Source organism: Mus pahari, chromosome 15 (assembly GCF_900095145.1).
Source record: "Mus pahari chromosome 15, PAHARI_EIJ_v1.1, whole genome shotgun sequence".
Taxonomy (NCBI): domain Eukaryota; kingdom Metazoa; phylum Chordata; class Mammalia; order Rodentia; family Muridae; genus Mus; species Mus pahari.
In genome coordinates, this window is record NC_034604.1 from 31,433,849 (window position 1) to 31,460,971 (window position 27,123).

At 41.8% G+C, this 27,123-nt stretch overlaps 2 protein-coding genes across 3 annotated transcripts; both read left to right on the forward strand.

Annotated features, from left to right (window-relative positions):
- Positions 1 to 1,347: 1,347 nt before the first annotated feature.
- Positions 1,348 to 12,580, forward strand: Pura (purine rich element binding protein A). 2 transcript variants are annotated; one of them, XM_029546810.1, is made up of 2 exons: positions 1,348 to 1,448; positions 7,878 to 12,580. In XM_029546810.1, the coding sequence occupies exon 2, from the start codon at positions 8,008 to 8,010 to the stop codon at positions 8,971 to 8,973; it is 966 nt and encodes a 321-aa protein (XP_029402670.1). In that variant the 5' UTR covers positions 1,348 to 1,448; positions 7,878 to 8,007; the 3' UTR covers positions 8,974 to 12,580. The 2 variants fall into 2 exon arrangements, with proteins under 2 accessions (XP_029402670.1, XP_021070371.1); XM_021214712.2 differs by lacking the exon at positions 1,348 to 1,448 and adding an exon at positions 1,881 to 2,348.
- Positions 12,581 to 12,661: 81 nt separating this feature from the next.
- On the forward strand, positions 12,662 to 22,371 carry Igip (IgA inducing protein). Its single transcript, XM_021214897.2, has one exon. The coding sequence runs from the start codon at positions 22,043 to 22,045 to the stop codon at positions 22,202 to 22,204; it is 162 nt and encodes a 53-aa protein (XP_021070556.1). The 5' UTR covers positions 12,662 to 22,042; the 3' UTR covers positions 22,205 to 22,371.
- Positions 22,372 to 27,123: the final 4,752 nt, after the last annotated feature.

Genomic DNA, 27,123 nt, shown 5'->3' on the forward strand with positions numbered 1-27,123 from the left:
GACTTTAAACTATACTTGATAAATATGAATTGCTGTGAAACCACGGCTTGTTTTCTATTAAAAAGCCACAGTCAAAAGCACTACTTGCTTTTCATACTATAAAAGAATTTAAGTTCTGGGCTGGAAGTTTAGTTTCCATGTACTTTATTAGTTTCTGACAGCCTTCTCTCGTACCTCCACAAGAGCTCTTAATTCTTAGCTCCTATTTCATATTTTCACCAGCTTCTAATTTCCACAATGGAAACATTTAGAACAAAATACTCCAGGATGTCAGACACAGAGACAATAGTTCTAGAGACATGTGTATAGTAGTGCTGCCACCTAAAGATGAGGTGAAAAAGCAGTTCAAAGGAAATGACCACCACCTCAGCCCAACTCATTTTCTGACCTCTCAAGGAGAGATTAGTAAACACTGTTTTTTAAGTACGTGATTTCATTGGTTTCATAATGTAGTACTATCATTTTCTGTTGGCACGGATCTCAAATTCAGACCTTTTAAGTGTTCCCTTTGATACTTTTCAGCCACGAACCACTGTCTACAATATATAGAAAGGTCATCGAAAGATAGTTTGAAGACAACAGTGGAAGATAGTGGACAGAATGACTTAAAACGTTCTCCTTCATGGGCGAAACAGTCCTTAAAATTCTGGGCAACTAACTTTTCCATCTTAAAAGTTCTTATCTATAAAATGGTACGTATCATGTACTCTTTTCTCACAGGTCTCACTAGATGAAAATTCTTGAAGAATAATGAAGTTTAAAGTTCTATTGTCTAAGAACAGGACATTTTTCATGTATGTTCAAAATTACTTTAAAATCTGGTCAGTTAGGACATTTGCCAACAGTTGAATTCCCATAGTTAAAAAAGCAACAAAGCGTTCACTTAACCCTTAGGGGTGAGAAAATGTTTGCGATGGGTTGAGGAGAGCTGGGCCATCCTTTTGAATTGCTTTTTTATTCTCCTCGTTATTTGTCTAAATAGGGCGACTTCTCTTGGAGATTTAAATAAAGGTGAAAGCAGTTACTTATTCTGCAGATCACTAGTTTTAATCTATGTTAATTCAGTGTAGTGTCCACTGAGTTGTTACAGCATACATGACAGTAACTGTGCACCAAAAATCTTAAAGTTAGTAAGATTTCACAAACACTCTTAAAGGACATCGTATAGTCCTAGCTTTCACCCTTGCATAGCCATTTGTGAAAATTAATTCGTCCCTTTTTCTTCCCTCTCTCTGCCCAAGGACGCATAAATAATATTTATCAGGGTTTTTGTCCTTAGTCACATTCCCTCAAAGGGGCCCAGCTTCACCTACACTGCGTGGGAGGCTGGGCAGAAACCCCGCACTTCCTGTCAATGGTTCCTGGAGCAAAAGCCTGATCATCTAGCGTCTCTGCTTTATGCTAATTTCTCCCTTCAATCCCCTCTCGGCGGGCGTCTCAAGGCCAAGGTGAGACCCTCCCGGGAGATGAAAGGCTCGCTGCCTCTGAGCCAGGCGGAGGGAGGGGGCGTGTGACGAGGTGGCAGCGGCAGCCGCAGTGACGCGGAGGCCCTTAACGCAGAGCTGGCGCAGGCCCTTCGTGCTCCCACCCGGGCCGCAGCCCAGCCTGGGCCCCGCGAACGCCGGCAAGGGATGAGCCCCCTAGGGGCGTCCCGGGAGCGGAGTGGGGAGAATGGGTCACCGGGGGTCCAGTCCTCGGACGCGCCCCGGGGCCTGGGCTGCGGTGTTGACGCGCCAACAGCAGCGAGGGCGCGTTCCCGCGTGTGAGGCAGCAACGAGGAGCGCGCTCGGCTACCGCGGCCGCCACGGAGCCGCGAGCGCGAGCCACGGAGGGGGTGGGCAGCGCGGGGCGCGCGCTGACGTCGCCGGGAGTCACGCACGGAGCGCCGGGTTACGCGCCGACGTCTGGCTGCCACGACTCGCCGTGGCGGCGGCGGCGGCGGCGAGCGGATCCCGCTAGGGAAGGAGGAGAGAGAGGGAGAGAGAGAGAGAGAGCTGACGGGGGCTGTGAGTGAGCGGGAGGAGCGGGGTGCCAGCCCGGGCGGCCCGCGGGAGCGAAAGCCAGAGCGAACGAGGCCCCGAGCCCGCCGCGCGGCCGCCGCCTCCGCCTCCTCCCCTCCCCTCCCCTCGCGCGCGGCCCGCCCCCGCCCGCAGCCCGCCCTCCTCGCGGCTCAGCCCGCAGAGCCCGAGCGAGGCGCCGTTCGGCTCGCGCGCCGTCCAGAACAGGTGTGCGCGCGCCTCCTCCCTCCCTCCCTCCTCCTCGCGCCCGCCTCGCGCGCGCCGGCCTCCCTCCAGCCTGCGCCCTCCCTCACCTGCGGCAGGACAGCGCCCGCCAGCCCGCCCGCCCCGGTAAGCCCCTCGCGACCTTGCTTGCTGTCACTGCCACACTCGAGGTGCCGCCCACCTTGCCACCCTTGCAACTGTTGTCCTCTCAGCCCAGGGATAATTAGAGTGCCATTGCAGACCCAGGCAGTGCAGCAACGCCCCCCCCACCCCCCGCCAGACCTGGCGGAGACGAACGAATGAACCCCCTCCCACTTCCGAGAAGGAACATCATAACATTTCCCCCTTAATTAATTAATTAATTAATTAAAAAAAAAAAACAATTCTCCCTCCCTCCGCAGGCACTGGTGACCATCAATGATGCGGATTTAAAACAAAACAAAACAAAAACAAAAAACAAAAAAAAATCCCAGAGCCCCCATTTTCCCAGACCACCGTGGCCCCGAGGCCTGGGACAGTGCGCTAGACGTGGCCGACACTCCCAATACAGCAATCCTTGAAGGTGGGGAGAAGGAGGGATCTATAATTTAGATTCCACTACCAACCCAATCTCCTGCTCCGCCGCCCCCTCCCCCAAATTACATACACACGCCCAGGGTGCGTTGTTGTTGTTGTTGTTGTTTTTAAAAAGACAAAACAAACAAATCGGTGCTGACATCGCAGATGTAGCCAGGCCCAAGGATGGGTGGCCCGAGCAATAGCCGGAGCTCCAGGTCTGTGTGCTCAGAAGCCACCTCCATTTTTGTCGGAGGTGGGGGTCAAAAGGAAAGGATGTGAAGCTAGAGGGTCCTCCCTGAGGTCGACAGTAAGACCAGAGACGAAGGTACGTGGTGTAAGAGTAGGGACCCTACAAACAAATCTACCATAAGCTTGAACTTTGGTAGAGACCCGAGACAGACCAGCAAGGTGTAAAGGAGCTGTCCGCCTTCATCCCCCTCCTCCGGAAAAAAAAAAAAAAAAAATCCCACTACCTTTTCCTGTCTCTAAAGGGGCTCCTGGAGGCCCTGTTTCGTTCTGATCAGGGCCCCTTTCCGCGTTTGTCCAGCCAGGAGCTTGAAGGCATCTTTTAGCAGCGGTGTCTATGTTTCCGTCCCATGCCCTTGGAAGGGAGATTTACAATAGGCTGGGTTTGTTTTTGGCGTCTTTTGGTAGATTTTAAGAGGAAAAAGGAAAATTTTTATTTACTTTTAAGACCCTCTTTCCCCGCCCTCCCCCCACCCCGCCCAAAAGACTTAAGGGAATTGTGGCTTTGAAAATTGGAGTGTTAACTAGAGTATGGAAAAAGTTGCTGATTTCAGTTCTTTGAGTACAGTACTAGTAAAAGCATTTGAGTATCAGACGAAGAGAGAGCTTTTGACATTTGATTCAAATGTTTTTGTTTGGACCTTTGGGGTACATAAAATGTCGGATTCTCTTATCTTTTTTTTATGGATTTTAGAATGTGTGCTAAATTTAACTCTTCTTCAAATGTTTAAAATGAAAACATTTGGGAAATGGGAAGATTATAGATCACTAAATAGTTCTTTTCTGAATTTGATTATTTAGTTCTATATCTTTAATTCTAAACATTAATACAGTGTCAAAGAAAGCTAATTTTCAAGAATAGGTAGGCTAGTGAAAGTTTCTTTAAAAGGATTCATGAAATGCTAGTTCTGTGAGATGATAATGCTAATGTTCAGGGTTATTTGAAAGCGTCCTCTTAGCCATAAAGAAGTGGGGAATTCCTCTGCTTTGAATATTTGCAGCCTAGCATTTTGGTGGTTTTTAATGATTTAAGTCTTGAAGCTAATTGTCTACTTTTACCCAAGGAGCACTTGAATTAAGTTCCAGTGCTCTCTTTTTGGGTGTGGGGTGGGGATGAAATTTGTGCTTTGTAAGTACTAACACATTGCTTCTGTTGGGAACTATACAATCAAGAGTTTACTATCCAGAAGCAAATAGCCTCTCCTCAAGTTTGTTTTATTAACTGTGTGTTGGGTTTTTTTCCTTTAAAAGTAAAAGACGAATTACATTATTTCAGAATCACGTGTCGTTTAAGCAGGGGGAAATTGAGGTTTTATTTTCCTTCTTGGTCTGTCTTAGAATGTGTCCTTGTGGAAAAAAAAGATTGTGGATAAGTTTGAATATGTAGTGATTAATCTTTTTTTTAATATTGGTTTTCTTTAAAGAAGAATGTGAGTGTATAGTGTTAATAAAGAGGCTCAACTGCCCTAGAAATCTTAGTAGGTAAATGTAAGCAAAATCTGAGCAAAGGGGAAATGTTTCTTTTTGATGATATTTTTCATTAATGTGAATATTTTGCTCCATATTATATTTCGTTTCTTTTTACTTTTCCCTACATTGTAGTGAAATTGTAAGATTAGTCATACAGCTATGTGTATTGAAGTAATAGAGTCAAAGAGCTAAATACCAGAGCAGTTGTTTCATTTATCAAGTTAGTATATTTAGGTAGTTAACAAATCGCTAAAAGTCTCTTTAAGTCCACAATTTTCTGATTGATCTTCAAAGCCAGGATGCAGATAAAACTTTGAAATTCTACTTAAAGTTCTAAACATCTTTAGACTTTCCTATAAGTTGCTATTCATTCCTTCCTGGCTGCCTTTGAAGACTAATGTCATACATGTAACCTAAGGAAAGCCGCTTTTACCTTTTAGTCTGAGAAAAATCCCACACTTAAGGGTTTATGTTGAAATTGACGCTCTTGGTGAAGTAGTAAAAATATACTATCTAATTAATTTATTGTTGAATTGTTAGAGGAAGACTCTTCAGTCTAGTTTACTTTTTAGATATAAAGCCTCAGTGGTTTGCTGGTTTTCACTTAAAATCTCCATTTTAAGTCTGCAAATGATATTTAAACTTGTATTTTATCTAGAAACATCATCAGTTGCTTCTGCTCCGGGGAAGAAGTCAATTCCTGGTGATAAGCCCCCTTTTCCCCAGAAAATCAGGGCACTCCCAAATTCAAACTGCTTCAGAACCCCTGGAAATAAATGTTTGAAACAGCAAGGAATTTAAACAGCGAAGTTAGTCCAGGAAGGCAATTTGGAGCCCCAAGCCTGAAGAATTTAGGGACTGGCTGCGGATAGTCTCATCAAAATCTCATTGGCCTTGTCGCCTTGAGCTCTCATTAGGGGGCAGGGTTTGGTTCTTCGTAAACTCTTGCAGAAGAGCAGCCTCCGCTCTAGAGCGGGACCTCACCAAATCTTTCCTCGGTTTACACGGTTTATACATAGGAGCATAAAACCGATCTATTCTGTGCAGATACCCTGTCACTCAGCATTTATGTTACTGAATTGCCGGGGTCTATCCAGGGTCCTGACTGTCAGAGGGAGCATGTAGGGAACCTGCACACCTCTGTTGTCTTCAGGAATTTTCTGTTTTAGGAAATCCTCGAAAAGTTCCTGCTTCCCTTAACCCATCAGACTTGGGAGTAGAGAGTGCAGAAAACTGAGCACTGAAAAGGCCCTATGTGATTCTAGATATTGCTTCTAAATTAAGGAGAAATTCTTTGTGAGGCCCGCAGCTTCCTCACTCTGAAATCCTTCAGGTATTATTGTTAGCAGGTGCACGTTTCTCAGGCTGGCTCACAGGGTTCTTCTTGTTTGCTCTTTGGTGGCCAGGGTTCTTCTCCCTGTTTCTTCCTCTTTAATGGGAAGTAGTGAATGGGGCTGATGGAAAGTAAAATGAGGCTCTTGCTGGGGACAGGATGGGAGAAAACAGAGGTGCAGAAGATATGAATACCAGCAGGCAGGTTTGCCCCAAAGGTGAAAAGCCATATTAAGGGGCTTTGCCGCCTCAGGACTGGAAAGGCATCTGCCCCTAGACTGTTCTTACTTGAATTTTTCCTGCTTAGGGTAGCCATCTAGTTACTGGTTTCTGCAGCTAAGTGGGGAAGGCGGCTCCGTATTGTAGAAGGAAAGAAGTTCAGCAGGAGTGGAACCCACAGATGTATAGGCACATTACTAGGGTGGAGGCAGCAGTCTGTGTGAAAAAGCCAGGGGTAAGACGGCATGGTCTGATTCCTCTCAAGTGATACGGATTTTGGGGTCGTTGGCAAGGGTTGGAAACAGGCCTTAGCTTTGTCACAGCTCTTAGTGCTGCACACTGCAGTGAAGGGGGTATGAGCATTCACTGTCTGGGTGCTGGAAAAAAAGTCCTAGATTGTGGATCATAGTTTAAGAAGAATATTTTTGTTTTTGATCCCCATCTTAATTCTTGGGCCCCTTCCTATGGCTATAGAAGATCTCCCTTTAGCTATCTCCATCCAAAGACTGGTAGGTTAATTAATGGTCAGCAACCTGTCTGTACAAAATGCAAGAGATCTTTTAATATTTTACTGGGGGTGGGGGGCTCTCATTGACACTTGCTGATTTTCTGGGTGGAAGAGTAAAGGGGTAAGTGAACCTGGTTTAATGAATCGCGTAAGGAACTGCGTTTCCCAGGAAATTCCTGACATTTTTAGTTCATGAATTTCCGAAAGCCTGATTGGGTTTTCTCCTCCATTCTGAGTCCTTCTAAAGAAGAGTGGGCCGGGGTCTGAATGCTCAGCAGGGCCTGGTTCATCTGCAGAGCTGGCCGACAACCCAGGCTGGGCTGAGCCCTAAGCGCCGTGCCCCCCTTCCCAAATCTCAGAAGGGGGGGCTGCCAGGCAGTCGTGGTCCCAGAGGGGGCTGGTCGCAGGGTTTTGGGTGAATGTAGGTTTCTTTTTTATTATTGTTTGAGAGTAAGGGCATAGCCTACAGGATTAGGCACTGCGGGCACCCCGGCCCTGGTGCGGCTACTGTCCTCAGCCCAGCTCCCCCCTCTGGTGAGTGCGCCCGCCCGACTGTGCGGGGCTGCGGTTGGGGGGAGGGGGAGCGGGATCATCTGAGGCCAGAGCGGCTGCCGTGCGCGGGGAGGGGGAGCGGCGGGAGCGAGGGGAGGGAGAGGGGAGGGACGGGCTAGGTGTCTGCTGCTCCGCGCCACTGCTGCTGGCGCCCGGTCCTCATCCCCAGCAGCCCCCTCTGCAGCTAAGGGCTTACCACCGCAGCACCTCTTTTGCTCGCCTGCCTCTTCGGCTCTGCGGTAGGAGACAGCCCTGCTGGGGGGTGGGTGACACTGTCTGGGTTTGGGTGTGGGTCAGGCCCATAGGGGAAAAGGAGGCCGTGACTCGGTGTCCCCTCTGCATCCTACTCTGCTGTGCTGCGAAGGCCCCTCCCCCACATCCTCTCTTTGGGGTCACTGGAAAGCAGAGCCAGGCCTGATCTCTGTGCTCAATACGGCATACCCCCCTTACCCCCCCCCCCGGTCCCCCGACTTCTTAAGTCGAGGCTGCTGAGGGTCTGGCCAACGGGTAGCTACGGCGGTGGCGGCAGAGGCTGCGGTGGCACCAGAACTGCGACGCGGCGCTCCCGCTCCCCCCCTCCAGAGAGGGGTGTAGGCGAGGGCCGGCGGGTGGGCGCCGCCTGGCGGGCAGGCGGGCAGGGTGGCCGGCCTGGGGAAGGGGCGCAGTCACGTGCCGGCGGGCGGGTGGGCGCGTACAGTAGGGCGCCCTGCTACTGTACTGGGGAGTCAGTGCCCTGTTACCGGGTCTCGTCTGTCTCGTCTCTCCCGCAGATCTCGCGAGAGTGGCTGACTGGCTGTGGGGGTTGCGGCGGCAGCAGGCGGAGCCGGGGAGGGAAAGCAGCGGCGGCTGAGGCGACTGAGGCGGCGGGCGGAGCGGCAGGCGGCGGCGGAGCGCAGCATCATGGCGGACCGAGACAGCGGCAGCGAGCAGGGTGGTGCGGCGCTGGGCTCGGGCGGCTCCCTAGGGCACCCGGGCTCGGGCTCAGGCTCCGGCGGGGGCGGTGGTGGCGGCGGGGGCGGCGGCGGCAGTGGCGGCGGCGGCGGGGCCCCGGGGGGGCTGCAGCACGAGACGCAGGAGCTGGCCTCCAAGCGGGTGGACATCCAGAACAAGCGTTTCTACCTGGACGTGAAGCAGAACGCTAAGGGCCGTTTCCTCAAGATCGCAGAGGTGGGCGCTGGCGGCAACAAGAGCCGCCTCACCCTCTCCATGTCTGTGGCCGTGGAGTTCCGCGACTACCTGGGCGACTTCATCGAGCACTACGCGCAGCTGGGCCCCAGCCAGCCGCCCGACCTGGCCCAGGCACAGGACGAGCCACGCCGGGCGCTCAAGAGCGAGTTCCTGGTGCGCGAAAACCGCAAGTACTACATGGATCTCAAGGAGAACCAGCGCGGCCGCTTCCTGCGCATCCGCCAGACAGTCAACCGGGGGCCCGGCCTGGGCTCCACGCAGGGCCAGACCATTGCGCTGCCCGCACAGGGGCTCATCGAGTTCCGTGACGCTCTGGCCAAGCTCATCGACGACTATGGAGTGGAGGAGGAGCCGGCCGAGCTGCCCGAGGGCACCTCCTTGACTGTGGACAACAAACGCTTCTTCTTCGACGTGGGTTCCAACAAGTACGGCGTGTTTATGCGAGTCAGTGAGGTGAAGCCCACCTACCGCAACTCCATCACCGTGCCCTACAAGGTGTGGGCCAAGTTCGGACACACCTTCTGCAAGTACTCCGAGGAGATGAAGAAGATTCAAGAGAAGCAGAGGGAGAAGCGGGCCGCCTGTGAGCAGCTCCACCAGCAGCAACAGCAGCAGCAAGAGGAGACCACCGCTGCCACCCTGCTACTGCAGGGTGAGGAAGAAGGGGAAGAAGATTGATCAAACTGAATGAAACACACACACACACACACACACACACACACACACACGCATACACATACGTGTGTACACACACACACACAGCCACACACAGAGAAAATATACTGTAAAGAGAGAAAATAAAAAGTTTAAAAAAAAAAAAAACCAAACTCCAAGGGAGCACCACCCACAGACCCTCCACCAACTGACAGTTTCTCTTCTTGACTTGCCACCCATCGCTGGATGTTGTCCACTTTATCCACCATATAAAACAGTAAGCAGCTGCTAAAAACAAAAAACAAAAAAAATATACAAAAGTAATAACATTATATGAACTGTGTTTCCTACTTGATTAAAAAATATAAAGAACTGAGTGTTTATTTCCCTAATTAACCAAGAACTTTTGTACACGTTTAAGCTATTATTATTAAAAGTGTTTGCAAAATGGTCAAGATTATAATATTGCTGAATTATATAAAAAGTCCTTTTCATGTTGAGCTAACATTTGACTTTAGCACAAAAAAAGAGATATTTTAGAACACGTAAAATAATATTTTTAGTTTTTCTCATTTTGTTACCAAATTTCAAACCTTACATGGAGGTTATTATAGTATATTTGACATCCTATATACCTGTGATTAGAGATGTGTATATATATGAGGGCTAGGCATGCTGTGTGTCTGAGCTTTGTCTAAATGTTATGCAGAAGTTTGTAGAGTTCAAGGTACGTAGGTTTAATTCATGCAAGGTAAACAATAAGTGCTCTCTTTTATACAATATGCATTGCATCTGGACCTTAAACATATAAAATGGTCAGTGAAACTTCTGTGAACATGAAGAAATTATTAAAAAAGGCATTTAAATGAAATTTGCTAAGTTGTGATTTTTATGGTTGGAACCAAAGTTATTCAAATAGTAAAAGTAAAAAAGAGAAAGAAAAAGGAAATTTCCCATAATATTTTTCTGCATCTGTTTGCTTTGACTGAGTAGGTGTTTTGTTATTATTGTGTATATGAGATGTACTTGTATTGTTCATAATATATATTTTTTATTATGTGTAGAAAGATTTTAAAAACCTAACTAACGTGCAGCAATTTCCAGTGAACCTGTACTTGGATATCAGGTAGTGAGTCTATTTGTGGTCACTAGCACTGTCTCCTAACCTTGTGAGAGGTCTGAAGCTATCCTTTGATTTTTGCCAGTGCTATTAACTTATGTAGACCTGTTTAAAAGCAAAGCAACACCATTATAGTTATCCTACTGAGCCATGGATTCTGAGTTTCATTTCAAAAGTGAAAGCCAAGTTGGTGTATGTAAAGGATTTCCATGTAGCTGTGGTGCTAGTTATTACTGGCTACATTATATGCTAAGTGTATTTGTGTTCCCAAGTGTACAAGCCTTCTGTCAAAAGTATGTTCTATTATCACTCATATTCAAAGTGTAGGGTATGAAAACGCAAGCTTAGGAGAGCACTTTACCAAGCTGGTGTCCTCCACTGAAATTGTTTGTAACGATAGTCTTTTACAGGTTTTCATTTAAAGATGTTTATGTGCTTTTAATTGACAACTAACTTCTTGCTGCTGTATAGTAAAATATTAATATATTTTTTATCATTAAACTGCTGCATGACTATCATCTTTGAGTGAAGAGAAAATGTTATAAAAAAAGATGCCTTAAATACAGTACATTTTGGTTTGGAATTCTGTAGAAAGTATTTTGGTAAAAAAAGAAAAAAGAAAAAAAGAGGATCTTGGATCTTGTCTGACAGAGAGAGTTCTGGACATGCAATTGTTTCTTGGCAAAGCCAGCCATCTAGATCTACCTGCTGTATGTAGAAGAAACCACCTGTAGGACTGGGAAGGTGTCAACACCTCTCCCATTGGAGAGCATCGGCCTAGGAAGGCAGAACAGTTGTCTATTTTGAAGGATTTTTTTTTTTCCTGCTGGCTCTTTAGGTTTTGATTTGATATTTTTAAGCTTTCTGGTTGAGTGTGTTGTCTTTGTTTTTGAGATCTACTGTATGTGTTGAATAGCAAGCTATTTTCATTGTACTGTGCATTTTCCCATTGTTTGCTTTTCATATTCATACAATGTTAAATATGAGGTGACCGTAAAATAGTTAGGAGTTTCTTTACTTACAAAAATCACTGGAAATTATTAAATTGCTTTCCCCTCCCCCCAAGGTGCATTTTTTATTATTTTCATATAGTAAAGTTGAGCTTTTACAGTGCATAATGTGACATTTGGAATGCTTATCAAATGCATGTAAACATTAATAACCTGCACTTTTTGTCTTAAGGTTTGTTGAGCTGTTTTGTTCACTGTACTTTAACTGTGATATGGAAAAGATTGCATTCTCTGTGCTGTTTCTAATTAGGAAAGAGAATTGCTTTGATTTTGTCTCTTGTTTACTATAGCTTCTTAAAGTTAAGCCTTGTGCTACGAGTTGTTGGAGTACTCCTAGATCAGTGTTTTGTAGTAGCCAGCAGTCAGTAGTGCAAGTCAAAAACACAGCAAACTTAGGCAAAGTGTCCTTTCTTTGAGATGCAAGTTCTTTCATAAGGTTTTCTTTAGGGTCAGATACCTAAAGTAAAAACTTTCTTACCTGTAGACTTCAGATTCTGCTTGGAATCCTACCGGATCAAGAAGCACATGTATTGTGCAGTTGTCTTTACACTATTAACAGTTAAACACAATCTTACTAGGACTTTGAATCCATTGTCTGATTTATGGTCAGTGGGTTTAAAAAGAAATCCACGTGCAGATCTTTTAAGACTTAAAAGGTGGTCATAGAGAAGACTGAGTGACTGTAAAGATGCTCTTTTTGTTTAAAGCATCTCACTTTCTCTCCCATTGACCTCCTAACCTCCCCTTGCCCTTCTCCTGTTTCATCCTCCCCTACATTTCACCTCCCAGGTGCTCGGTACTTTACCAAGGTTCTATATTTCAGTGTATTATGTTAGAGTCTCTTCTTGTTTTTATTTTACTAGTGGGTAGCCCCAGTTTGTGCTGAAAAAAAGAGGGGGGTATATTTGACCATATGTGTTACTCATTGAAGACAGTATGATCAAATGTGCCAAAAACAAGCGAACAGAACTTAATTCATGACAAGTATGCCTTATTTTTATTGATCTGCTTTGTCTTACAATTAAGGTCCAAGAGCTTGGTTAAACTATGCTTTTTGCCTAAGTAAAAAAGAAAACTTGAAATGCATTGAAATATCGATGTTTTTTAAAATGAGAGACACTGTCAAGTAATTTGATTCAGAGATCAGCCACCAGATTTGGAGAGTGAGTGAGTGAGAGAGAGAGAGACAGAGAGACAGTGTGGTGTGTGTATGTGTGTGTATTGGTTGTAGTGGTAGTAGTGTTGATGGTATTTGTGGCTTTTCCCCCCTTTTAAATTACCAAATCTTATGTTAAAGCTACCTTTTATTTGTGCCTCCTATTTATCATGCTGATGTTAGAAGCAGCAGTCATCCAGCCACAGAGGGAGCTAAAGTTAACTAACCAGAACTGTAGAAATCATACATGCCTTTGACAACAAAGGAAGTTCATAGGAAAGCCATGTTGGCTTTTCCTCTACTAGACACATGTTGGAGGTAGATGAATATTTGCCAAATGGGGGGGGGGGGAAGACAAAGTAGTTAGGAAAGACAAACTGTTTTCCAGCTTCTCAAAAGCCATGGAAAGTAGAAACCAAAACCAATGGAAAATTTAAAAGACCTTGAAAGTCTCACTTTCTAGTCTCATGCAGGGGTTAAAATTTGACTTAAAATGAAAAGTCTATCAATTTTTGGTTTTAGACCCTTACATCAAGAGATGATTATTCCAGTTTGTTTTGTTTTGTTTTAGGTAATGGAGAAAGCTGCTAGTAATTTTTAACCCCTGCTGAAAGGAGACAGATAATTTCATTTGGGAGCAAATACTTACTGCCTTGAGAAATAGCACTGTAATAGTTTATGTTAATTAGTCATAGAATAACCTTTATCCCTTTCAAGCTATGCAAATTATTAAATAGGTATAAATTAGAATTGAATTAAAGAGAGTTGATTATATTGCAATCAGATGGCATTCACAAACTTAACTGGAGCATATACAAATAAAATCTATTAGTTTAAGAGGTTTTTTTAATGCTGACATAAAAAATATAATTTAGCTACCTGTTCTAAAATGCTGAATACTATTAACATTGTATGATAGGTCTGGGAAGACTGCCTCCTTTTTTTGAAGAGAGAGATTAAGAATTTTTATAATTGCTTTTCATCAAATTTTAATATTTTTGTCAAGTTTTTAGGTATTTAATTTGTAAAACAGTTTGCTTTGTACTGGCATACAGATATTAGGGTATATTGATTTTTAAATTTTTTGAAGCCAAGTGATCAAGTACATTTGTAATAAAAGTCAATGGATCTCTATCAGTTGTACTCACTGTTTTCATTTCTTGTTCTCATCAATGTAGGGATTTGTACCTTTTTCTGCAGGAAAATGGAGCTAAATTTGGGTGGGAAGGAGGGAAGAATCTGGGTGGGTTTGGTGGCCCAAGCACTTCAAAGCATCCTTATGTGGATTAAGATTTAGTGTGTTGGAAAAGAAGTAATATCATCTTTTTATTCCTTATTTTTTATTTTATTTTATTATTATTATTATTATTATTTTTTTTTTTTTGGAACTTGATGTTTGGAGAAATCATCTCAGTTCTGGTTTTGCACTTTTAACATTTTTGTGTTTTGGCAATGTTGAAACTTTTAAAACTAACAACAGTTTTCTCTGTTAACATTTTGGGTTAATCTGACAGCCACGGTGAACACACCATGGGCATAGAATTGTTTTTATCTTTACATGGCTTGCCCTCTCTTCTCCAGTATTTCCATTAGTTTTTTTTTTTTTTAATGTAATACACCATACACATTTTCAGATGATTTTAGAATGGGGCTTCCCTAAATTACTTGGGTAGCTTTCATAGCTCCATCCTTTTTTTAAACACAAGTGTACTTTTAATATTTTCTTATCCATAAAAACTGAGATAGAAAATCTATTTTTCCCCTTTTTGTCCTTTCTTGGATAACAGGATGAAATTTTGTTTATTGTGTGAAAGAAAGCTAAGACAAGGAGATCTTCAGCACTTTAGATTCAAAACAGTGGGTGAGAACTCTTGAGTATAACATTCAGAGAGAGCTCATGATTTGTCATGAGAATAGAATAAAGGAGAGATCTAATTGCCTAAGCAAATTTACTAGTTTTGTAAGTTTATTTTAAACTTTATCAAAAATTTTAAACATTAAACATATTAAAACATTGTTTTCTTCATTGTAAGCCAAAATTAGGACTTTGATAGTAACATACTCTATAAAACTAAAGTGATCACTACTTAAAGTGACACTTAATCCAACAGCATTAATTACCATAGCTCTACAGGGTTTGCAGTACATTTTTTAAGAAAAGCTGATTTAAAGATTTATGAAGCTATTTGATTCTAAAATCAAGCCTAAATTTAAGGCCTAGGCCATTTGACTGGCTCTTTTTGAACAGAAATTTCATTATTATGGGCCATGTAATGATGATCTAAACTAGCATTAACATAGTCTAAATTAGCATTAGAGTTTCAAGATTAAAGAGCAAGCAGATGAAAAATGAGATGCAGCTGGTTCTAAGCAGTTCACTATCCTCCATCTACACACTACCAATTTTGATGTTTATGGGTCTAGGCGACTTGTGTCTTCAGAAAAGTTGGGTATGAAAAATAGCCAAGGAATTTATATTATTCCATTTTTGCCTTCATGTTATGTTTTATGTCTCCTTCCTTCCATTACATTTGCTCTCTTCTCCCTCCTCTTTTTTCTTCCCTTTCTTCTGTTGTCTAGCTTTTGTGGTAAAACTGTCTTGTTGATGTAGAAATGTGGTGATCTTTTGTGTAAAACAAGGCGACTTTTTACAGACCAGAAATATTTTATTGTTCTTGGAATCATATTTTTGTGCTTCCATGAGTACATACTTTGTTTTTATTATTAATTTGCATCGTAATTAATTTTTTTAGCATTTCATGGGGGGTGGAGTTAAACTAATGAGTTTTAATTTTTTTGGTTTTGGATTCACTTTAGTAATTCCGAAGGCCTATAAGGTGAAAAGTCACACTTGTGTTTTGGAATTGTGGAAATCTTCTTGCTGGTATATATTTTTGTCTGAGATGTATTAATACAAAAGACTTCTAGGAGGATTTAAGTGGTAGTTAAAAGTTCGAGGACAGGTGACACTCACTTGAGTAGCTCAAACAGTAATGATAATCAGGTAATAATTTACACTGGTTGACATTGAGTCAAACTCTTCGGAAATGGACTGACAATATGCAGTGCAGTTAGTTGTTGGTAGCTCTTGACCTCCATGGCAAGTATGGTTGACAACTTGGCTCCTTCTTTCTCCTTTATGATCCTGTTCATGGCATATGAGCATTCCTCCTTCAGAAAAAAAGGGAAATAATGACTCTTCCCTTTGAACATAGCTAATTGATGATCCAGGAAGATTTCTATATTTTGATGTAATTTAGTCCCCTCCACTCTTATGGCTATTTTCCCTTATAGTCTTAACTTGGCAATTTGAAGGGCATCTAAATGACTACTTGTTCGGAAGTCTGGGAAATGAAGAGTGTAAGAAGCATGTGTTTAAGTTACTGAGAACTGACTTACTGGTTTGGAAATTGGAGAGCAGAAAGAATAAAGCTGTTTGTTTGTGAATTGGGGTGTGAGAGATACAGAAGAGAATGATTGGAAGTAAAGTAGGAGGGATTTTTATTGGCAATAGAAAAAAGCATTAAGACGAACTCTGCATGAGAGGTGTTGACTAAGAGCAAGGAGGTTGAGCTTCACTAAAGAAGTGTCAGGGGTCCCTTGTTGGCTAAGAGATAACTTGGTCTGTAGCTAGTAAAGGTGATGATGGATTGATTATACAGATCAGTTCTGATGTGTATATATGATGGTTTGAGGGTTTGTGTGTCTGCTCCTCTGAACAAATTTAAGTAGCACAGTTGTGAAATGACAGCTTTTCTGATCAAGGCACATTGGTGTTGGGAACTTACTATTTTTGGGGAAAAAAAAGATAACAGTTTACCATTTTTATTTACCCTTTTTAAACTGTTAGTGACATTTATCATATACTGTTTTCTTGGGCTCTTGTCACAGTATAGTTTATGTTTACATTTCAAAATTATCTATATAATCCACAAAGATCTACACCCAAAGATCCTTTCTTTATAGACACCTTTGGTCAACATGAGTTTTTTTAGAAGACAGTAAACCAGATACAATCACTGACTTGCTGTTTGAAGTATCTTTTCTATTTCCTTTACATTTGTAGCCATCTAACATTGTAGATCTTAAGCCCTCATATAATATATTTCCAGAATTAGACAACATATCCCCTGAACTCATGTTTTTGTTTGTTTTCCTACTTTAAAATTGTAGATGTCCCTGTAGTTAGTTAGTGTAGACAGAAGTTAATTATAATTTAATGTATCTCCCAGGTTCTTGTGTTCTTTGCAAGATGAGTTGATTAGTAATCTGTTCTATAATCTCAAGAGTGTTTTATATTATTTAAGGTAAATATTTGTTTTCAAAGTTACATAACTCAAATTCACATTGACTTTAAATTTACAATGGGTTTATTCCAAGTAATTTTGACATATTTCTTTCAAGTTTCATTTTAATCAGAAACTTACACATTCCTGTGGTTTTAAAATAGCCAAAAGGAAGTCTTGGCCTGTACATGGAAGGTGTTTTTTCTTTCGTCATATGTCAAGTTCATTAACATTAGTGGGGTTATTTTTTACATATTTTATAGAGTTGACACAGTATAATTTTCACATTTTATTGTGTGTCTGATTTTAAATTATAGTTAGCATACTATAGTTTAAGTCTGTGCAGAGCCTTCTTAAAGAGCTCCTCCCTTAGAAATTATTTAAAAGAAATGAAGACCAGGGCTTCAAATGACTGACATGAGTCTGAAAGGTTTCCTTGAGTCTAGGCAATGGAGATAAATGATAGCCCACTTTTATGCTGCATACAGCTGTCAGGGTTTGGTAATAATGCAGGAAAGTGCAAAGGCAGGAAAGGCTGTGCAAGTGGCCTATAGATTTATAGTTTTCATTATTGCACTATTTACCTTTGCACTTGGGTTTTTGGAAATTAAAGACTAGTCACTTTCACTTTTGTTTCTAGTCTTTTCTAATTTCTTGTAAAATTGTTTTCAATATCCCACCCAAAGTTAAACTCATATGCAACTATATATGCTTTATAAGGCCAAGAAAATATTTATTGTTATCTATATAACAATAAATTTTGTTTTGATAAAATTTTTAATATAGATCTTTATTTGCCCATAAAATCCTTTATAAATATGAGCTTTATTAAACTGTTTAAGTAAAGTAAAAGCTTAGGATAGGAAATATGTCTTGTGTGTATAAAATTGTGTCTTTGAGATCCAACTTCCAGCCTAGTATGGCCTGGCTTTGGGGTATTAGTAAGTTTCTATTTAGCAATGATATCTGAGTCTTACTGGGCAAGTGCTTAAGAAACTGGAGGTAAATAGGTGGCAGTTCCCTCTTCTGTGTAGCTTTCTATAAGGTTCATATAACTTCTCCGTGGTTTATGTCACATATTGGTATTTCGTGAAGTGAGTGTTCCTTTTGAAAATTTAAGATGGATGCTTTCTGAGGGATGGTAATAGCTAAGGATCCAGGACTGTGACTTAACCACTGGCAGTGTTATAGCTTCCTTGATACACTCTACTCAGAGAACAGAGTATTCTTTTGAATGTGTGATGCTGTACTCAGAATTGCAAAAAGAAAAAAAAAAAAAAAAAGAAAAGGAAGGGAAACAAACTGAGTTTTCTCAATGGAACAGAGAGATGTATTTTTGGCTAGAATTGTTTTTATAAGTTAATGATCTTATTCTGTATTCTTTTCCTGTAGTGTTTTTTGCACACCTCATACTTAAAACCAGCAACTAAGAGGTCTCTTTTCAGATTATTTTGGAAGGTCTGAATGTGTTCTGGCTGGGGGTGTTGATCGTGACGTGTTCTTCCCATCGTGTTCTGCTGGTCACTGTGGCTCATAGAATTTGCAAATTCTGTTGACAATTCAGTGATGTATTTGAAATGAGACTATCTTCTACAACATGGTATGGATGTGTATGGCTAGATTCCATGATGTGACATAGTTGTGGAGCCATAGCTTTGATTTAATTTAAATAGAAAGTTTAACCATAATCCAGATTTTAGGTTTATGTACAGGAATTGTGCCAGGTACTTGTCTAAATGTGGACCATTTTTGGAAATGAAAGTTAATGAGTGTGGATTTGACTCTAGATAATTCTATACTCAAAACTACAAGTTAAAAGCTCACATCATTAGAGTTACTACATTTGATGGCCTTAGCTCTTTAATGTGGATGGCATTCAGCATTATATCTGTGAATTTCCTTCGGAAAAGAAAAGTTCAGTCTTCATACCTTTTCTTGGAGGCTAAATTTACCACATATGGAAGTAAGAAAATTGTAGCAAGTGACTTTATTTTTTTAATGGAGTTTAACCAGCTTAATTAGTTCCTTTTCCTACTTTGAATCACTTATTTCCCATATATAAATAAAGGGAAAGATCAGCACCCCTGCCCCCAGGCGATTTTGTTGTCTGCCTCCATTTCCCAATCCTATTATACAATGAATTACGGGTATCCCTCTTAAGTCCCTGTAGTGCTTTGGGGGGAGGGGGGAGCTCACAAATACCTTTGAAAATCTGATAAAAGTGATGGACCCTCTCCCCAGGGGGAAAATGCACATAATACAGATAATTTTGCTACAACCTCAGGGTCATCACTTACCTTCTGAAACCCAAGTTAGAAACATTTTTGCTCTGAGCAAACTATAGAAAACTGTAGTACAAATAATTGATAAAATTAAGAGCTATTGGCTTAAAACATTTCAGATTGGGATTATTATCATATGGTGGCCCCTACTAGTGAAATGTGACATTGCAGCTAGTTTTGTTAGACTTTATAACATCCAGATAGAAGGGAAAGAGAAGTAAAGTTCTGAGAGCTATTTATAAGGAGTCAGGTCATCTCCAGATGTGGGAGCCAGTCCTGGTTCAAGATAGGGGTCAAGGTGCCTGACAAGTTTAGCAGGGTAAAGTTTGATAAACCATGCTCAGGATGCCAAGGGGTTAGCCATTATCTTAACCCCTTCCTCACCAAAAGATTTTAGTTTTGTCTGTTGGGAAAAAAAGATGGCACTAGGGAAAAATAAGTTGCCTTACAACTTTGCTGGAACACATCAGTTTGGTGAAGTGTGGGACACTAGTATTATTTTTGAGAAGGTGCATAAAACCAAAGTAAATTATTCTCTATGTAGAACATTATTTACAAGTAACATTTGTTTGGGTGTGTTAGCTTTGACGATTTTTACCAGTAAATACTGATTTTATTTAAAACTGGGAGTCCAGTTTACATATAGGATAGTTGATATATCCATCTTTTCCCCATGTAAAGAATTGTCTAAAAGATTTATGCATACTTTTTACTTTTCTCTCTTGATACCATGGGGTGGGGGTGGGGAGGACTTTGACTCAACAACTGACAAATGTCTTCAAATTTAAAAATCAAGAAGCAGCACTTTAAGTCTAATTCCACGCCATTTTAGTGCATGTTTTAGTTTAATAATGATTTTTGGTGCATGCCTTTGGGCTTATTCAAAAGTGTACAATAGAAAAGTGTATTTCCTTTCATAGAAAGGAGATGTTTTTCTACTTTGCAACATGTGATTATAAAAATCTTCCTCTGTGGGAAGATTAACCATGTACTGAACTACTGAAAAGTATATATTTTTAGATATACAGAAGGAATCTACACGGGGCAGCATTCAGACCTATATAGAAGTCATAAAAAATTCTGTATAGGACCAAAAGGAAGTAACATAAAACACTTAAACAGACTATGTTGGGTAGAAATACCTTTCGATCTTGCATTGACGTCCAAAATGAAAATGCCACAGAAGTTTGCTGAAACTTTTGTTTGAATTTTCTCTGTCAGTGTATTTAGCCCAAATGCAACAGCTTTGGGTTAGCACAATGTAAGAATCAAAACACAAAACTCAGTCTGGTTTGCCAATCCAGCCTGATTGAAATAAGTAACCAATCACTTGCAAACTGAAAAACTGTCCAACTCCTCTAAGGTTTTGACAAAATAACCTTGGCTGAGTGGGAACATTCCCACTTTGATTTCTGACCTGACAGTGAAGATTCATGCTTGACATGATTTCAAACCTGACAGTGTCTGTTTAAGGAGCCATGGTACAGTTTGCTAATTCAATCCCAGATACCTGTTGATTACCTGTAAGATCTAGAGTTCAAAGTAGCCAGCAGCCGTATCCCTGAGTGCTCTGTGCCCATCAGATAACATGAAGTAAGCAGAGTTGGGACAGGCCACAGCTTTGAGTATTGACCTCAGAGCAGAGCCCCAGATTCAAGATTTGTATCTGCTTTCTTGGGAGTCACTGAACTAATGTCCCACACTGCGTTACTTACTGTAGATGCTCTCCAAGAGGAGGCCCAGAGCACACATCCTAATTGCTTGTGGTACTCAGAGAGGGGGTGCTAACTCTGATGCCCTGGCCAAATTCCAGTTTAGGGATGTGGGTCTTCTTGTCATTCTAGTTGGAAATGTGCATCACTTTCCATTTTTCCCGTTGCTCTCAGTGAAAACTACACAAGTCTGTTCCTTTGCCCCAGTCCCAAGTCTCCAAGATACTGGTATCACACGGGCCAGGTTCATGCCTTATCTTGATACACAAGAGTTGGAGAATGGGAGCTTGGCATTAGGATGCCTTACACTTGGAGGGTAGACTCTTGTGAGGCTTGGGGATGGAACCTGCCCTCTTTCCGCATATGTTAGGGAGCGTGCACTGGTTGGGAGCTTCCAACCATAAGGTGTGAGATGAAACCAATTTCCCCTCTTTTCTTATAGCATGATGAGAAAGTCTTTTGGGTTTTCGGCAGTTGGGGAAGGCCGGAGTTCTGCAGCTTTAATCTGGGTAACTAAGGCTGGTTTAATCTGGGTAACTAAGGCTGGTTTGAGCAGACTTTGGTAAATTAACTGGGTTCTCAGATGCCACAGACTCCGTGAGAAGTCACCATTATTTTTAGTGGCCGTGATGGAGTCCCCCTGTAGCCATTACTTTAAGATTACGTGCAGAGTTGCTTTATTTTGAGCTTTTGTGTACACACAATCCCAAACTGGAAAAACTTAAAAAGGAATCCTGCTGTGAAAGGTATATATTACTCTAGATTTTTCTTACTGTAAATATTGTAAGATTGTAATACTGTCAATATTTTATTAACCAACAAATGTTAATCTATGTGAAATCAGACTTATTTTAAATGTGCTTCTTATTTACTGTGTGTGGTCCCTGTTGCTGACAGTATTAAGTTATATTCTGATGTAAGATTAACTTTATTAAAGAATGTAAACATTAATGTTTCCTTATGGGAAAACAAATAAAGTATAAAGAAGACAATTCTTTTCATTGAAATATACTGTGTATTTACACTTGCTAGACCCAGCACCACTTATAAACTTAGTACACTGTCCAGTTTCAGTTAACACAGCTGACACGGTTGTGCTCCACTTGAAAGTCTAAGCCTTGGTATTGTTGGAATATAAACAGTTTGTATTTGTCTGCTGTGAATCACCTTGAAATTTCTAATCAAGTTTGTAAAATTTTTATAGTAAAACATTTTAATGACAATTTAAAAATTATCTTCTCTAAAGAGTGGTCAAAACAATGTCCTTTCAGAAATAGAGCTGCTCTTTACTGTCTTTCCAAATGACGTTGGTTAAATGGACCAGGTGTATATTAGTTAAAGTCTAGGGCTAAGTTCTTGATATTCATTGAGTTTACAAGTTAATCCTTATTGGAGTTGTGCCAATATACAATAGAATATCATTAATTTGCACTGTTTGGGGACCCCATTTAAGAATGCTGAATTTTTGCCAACTAAAAAGTAAGCAAATGCAATTTAAAAAGTAAATTTGAGCATTCTGTGTTAAATATGTGCAGTTATTATCATATGAAGAAGCGCAGTGTGTTGGGCTGTAATATAACCATATTTGCTGTCATGTTCTCCCATCTCAGTGCTGGGAACTCACCATGTGGAAACCAAGCAACCGTGTTGTGCATCAGCCGGCTTGAGTTTGTTCAATATCAAAGCTGAAGCTAGCGAGGTCTGCTGTACTGCTTATTGAAGTATTGTGATTCTTTTAGGCATTGGTTCTTACAAAATATATACTGTAACAGTATACTTTGTACAGATTTAAATTTTATTTGAAAAAATGAAATAAAGTAGGCAAAAAATAAAGATGTTTATTTTTCATGTGACTACATAAACAGATCATCAGTCTTTTGTTTCAGTGTTTTCGTGGGGGAGGGATCTGGTTGACCCATTTGGTTTGGTTTGGTTTGGTTTGATTTTTGGTCAGTGGAGACATCTCTAGGACCTCATAGCAGGTAGACTACCTGCTACTCATCATCAGTTGGTTGCAGGCATTAAATGTGTTCTTACAGGAAAACCCCATTTTCTATCTTATTTTAAAACAAATTTATTTCCTTATAAGACTTTTGTGTGTGTGTGTGAATAAAATCCCTCTGTGGCTTCTTGGGTCAGCTTTGAATAAATTATCTGGTGGTGTGATAGTTAACCAAGCTGATGCACTGAAAAGAGGGGAGAAATGCTTGTTTCCTATGGGGACCCTTCTCATTTCAGATCTTACGCCTGAAGTTGGTTTGGGGTGATGGATGAGTTACCAGAGTCCATGATATAAGATGAAGAGTTATGCCTTGAAGTAAGGGCCTTTTCAGACTGCTGTTTATAGAATGGCAGAGAGAGAAAAAAAAAAAAAAACGCACAGTACAGGAGTGAATGTATCTTAAGGACACTTCATTGGGATATTCTAGAAGATTAGATGATGTAACTCAGGAGAACCACTTCTGATTTGAACTCCGAGTAAAATTACAAAGGCCTCGGGAGCCTATGGATGTATTTCCTTGGCTATAGAAAGTGGAATTTAAAGTTTTATTTGTGCCATTCTGCTTTTTATCATTAATATTTTCACACATCTTCAAACAAGATCAGAGGATGAGCTGGAACAAGCAGTTCTCCATGTTGTTCCAGGTAGAAATCACCTTTGGTGAGATCCTCTCAGTGAGGGCCCACGTTTCAAAACCTTATGCATGACCATAGTTCACAGTTCAAAGCTCCATGCTGTTCTGGGTGAGTCCCCAAAAAGTAAAAATTTTGCTACTTTCTGTTTACTTAACCTCCTTTGTAGAGAATAAGAGTTGAAGTAAGTTCCACAAGTGACAACCACAACTCTGATAAAAATAATGAAACTTTATCAAAATCTAAAGCTGAGGGTGCCACTATTTGGGAAGGATAGGTTGGGGCCCTAATATGTTTGTTTGTGTGTGTGTGTGCGTGTGTGTAGTATTAGGAACTAAACCTAGACCTTTCATATGCTAGGCAAGCATTCCACCACTAAGCTATATCCCAGCTCTTAAAAACAAAAATGAAAATAAAACAAAAATTTTTTTTTTGAGTTAAGGTCCTACTAAATTATCCAGACTAATCTTGAGCTCACACTGTAGACAAGATAGACCTTCAGTGTGGAATCCTTCTGCCTCAGTCTCCTGAGTAGTTAATATTATAGTTCTGTCTCACTGGACCTGGCTAAAAACCTAGTTTCTATAATTGGCAATGGTTTTAGGGGACACAAGGAAAACAGGTGGGTATTTTTTGAAGAATAGGCATCCCTCCCTCCCTCAAGAAGCATGGATCGGGTAAAATCCCTGGATCCCTTTCAAGAAGAGCAGAAAGTTCTAGTGAAGACTGTAGGCAGAACCTGCACCCTGTAAGCTCAGGGAGCGAAAACCAGAAGTCATGCCCCTTCCTTACTGTCCTGTGATCTTCTAAAGACTCTAATGGAACCATGATGAACATGCCCAGTGGTCAGCTTGAAGAGCAGTAACCTAATAAGGTCCTACTGCTGCAGTCCTGCAGGGTTAGTCTCCCAGGCTTGGCATAGGTATGAACTGCAAGTCAAGGCCTTGGTGGCCTGGAGACCTCTTAAGAAAGGAGTACAGAATAACACAATAAAATTGGCAGTCTTTTCCCATGCTCCACCTTTTAGAGGCTGTGAATTTTTATTTACCTGTGCAGCATATAGCTTACTTTGTCTCTTTGGTTTGTTTTTTAGAAATTATTTCATTTCAGTAACAGTTGCTGTCTAAGCAGATAGAACACACAAATACACACCTGCACGCACATGTGCACACAGACACACATGCATGTACACACATACACACATGCACAAGCACAAAGGAACATACAGACAACCACACTCATCTTTGAGTACCTGGGATTTGACAGGACTTGCTGATCTGGCATCCTATGTTTTAGAGGAGTTCCTGCTTATTTGGAAAACCACCTGTAGCAACAGTTCTGCCTGGGTCCACACACCACCAGTGCTAGTGTGTCAGCACCTCCTCCACACTTTGAGAACCTCAGGAGCTGTAGATTTCCCCTGAAAATAGGATTCTACTTTAATATTGCAAATCTCCAGAGTGTTTTTGATAGCATTATTACAGCCTTTCTACCAATGCTGATTTTACTCGCTTTGATTTGTTCACATCAGACTGTTTATACTTAGGCTGTCAGTGGGAATGTCACAAAAGAGACTCTGAATGTTCCAGCGTGTACAAGCAGGATATCCCCATGTTACAGCCGGCAGAGTTGTCCTGTTAAAGCTGTTGTCTTAGGCTGTCTGACTCCTCCATCCTGTTCAACACATACCTCAAAACTGCCAGTCTCCACAGGAGATTGGCAGCAGTACCAACCTAGCTGTCCTTTTTGTCTCTGGTAATACGGTATGTAATCACTGTCCTGTAATTTTCCAAGCCCCACCCACTACCTATTACATTTTAAGTACTGAATATTTAAAATTAGGTACTAAACTGTTTTACCTACGTTCTTTTATTTCATTCTAATTATAGCCCCGTTAAGGTGCAAGCTCTCTTACTACCTCCAATTTACAGATGAGGAGGTTGGTTCCCTATGGCATGGGATGATTAACCTCACCAGGGTTCCACCGGCAGAATCCCAAGCACAGGTAGTTTGAAGTCAGAGAATATCTGCGGTCTCAGAACTCTACTGTAGTGCCTTCCCATCGAGGTTCTGGCTCTGCACCACTCTGACTTTGACATTACCTCATCTCACCTATTTAGGTGGGAAAGCCAACGTGCTCCTTACAAAAGAGTTTCCTCTGTCTGCTTCAGATCCACACTTCCTGTTCTAGACTCAGCTTAATTCATGAATGAATGCACAGTTTCACTTCTCCCTCCCTTTCCTGGGGGAGAGATTTAACTTGAAGCAGGTCTAAAAGAAGCTAGCACATGGCCTTTCCAGGCCCCTTTCTACTGCTAATGCTTAAAGTGAGCACAACCTGAAGTGAGCACTATTCCTCCTCTTAACACTCTCACCACAATGACCTCAACCACAGAGTCTGTGAATTAGGCTCTTGAACTCTGTCATGTTGGATGTGTTCGCTCTCCATTTCCCCAGATTCTAACTTCCCCCACCCCCCCAGCAAGCACCCATTCTTCTGTAGAGCAAACCTCCTGTCTGGGCCCATGTGGATTCATATAGAAACCCAACAACAGTATCAGTAAGTCTCCAAAGAGGCTCTGGTTTGCCCAGAGTCCCAGAACCCCTTGTTCACCAGCAGTTGGTCCAGTAATTGGATCAGCATCATCACCTCCCACTCAAGAGTTTTGCTTGAGTTTTTAAATTCCAGAAGGCATTTTCCTGCACCCTCTAAAATGCTATTTCCCAGATGTTTACTGACCTCCAAGAGAAGGTCCAGTGGTGTGTGTGTGTCTGTCTGTCTGTCTCTCTCCAGGGGCTTCTTCCAAAAATCTCAAATTCCTTTGGGACTTAGGGGTAGTTTAGAGGGCTGTGGTGTCTGTGATTCTTAAATTGTGAACCTAAATCAAGAGCATTAGTGTCCCCTCAGAAGCTAGCTGTTGGCAATCCAAATTCTTGAGCCCACCTGAAACCTACTGAATGAGAGCCTCTGGCACCAGAGTCCTTCAGGTGATGTGAAGCACACTAGGTGTAGGTGTGAGTTCTGTCTTGAAGCCTTAGGTTTAAGAATGAGATGAAACCATCATTGGGAAGAGAAGCCCCTTGGTCTTACGAACTTTATATGCCCCATAGAGGGGAATGCCAGGGCCTAGAAGTGGGATTGGGTGGGTAGGGGAGCAGGGTGGGGGGAGGGTATAAGGGACATTCGGGATAATGTTTGAAATGTAAATGAAGAAAATATCTAATAAAATAATTAAAAAAAAAGAATCTGATGAGAATGGAGGCTTTCTCAGCTGCTTCATAGAACCTACTCCCAGGTCCAAGTTAAGTCCTACTCAGGTCTGGAGAGATGGCTCAGTAGTTAAGAATGCTTGCAGCTCTTACAGAAGACCCACGTTCAAATTCCCAGTACCCACATGGAAGCTCACAACCCTGTAACTCCAACTTCAGGGGCTCTAACACCCTCTCACAGACATACATGCAGGCAAAACACCAATGCGCATGAAAGTGTGTGTGTGTGTGTGTGTGTGTGTATGTATCCAGATGAGGTGACCACGCACTCCTTTTTTGCTCATCCATACTATCAGATGTCACCAAGGATATCCCCACCCCCCACAGACAGCACAGGGGGTCAGGCTTGCTGATCTATGTGCGATAATTATAATCCATTGATGATAAACCACAACAACCAAAAAATGAGGCTGAAGAGATTGCTCAGCAGTTAAGAGCACTGACTGCTCTTCCAGAGGCCCCAGGTTTGATTCCCTTATCTACATGGTGGTTCACTACCAGCTGTAACTGAGCTTCCGAGGGATACAACACACTTCATTTACATCCATGGATACCAGACACATTCATGATGCACAGACACGCATAGAGGCAAAGCATCCTTACACAGAAAAGTCGGGTATAGTGGCACGTTCCTGTAATCCTAGCATGGGAGCTAGTTGAGTGAGGCAGGACTCCTCATAACTTCACGGCCAACCTGTGCTACA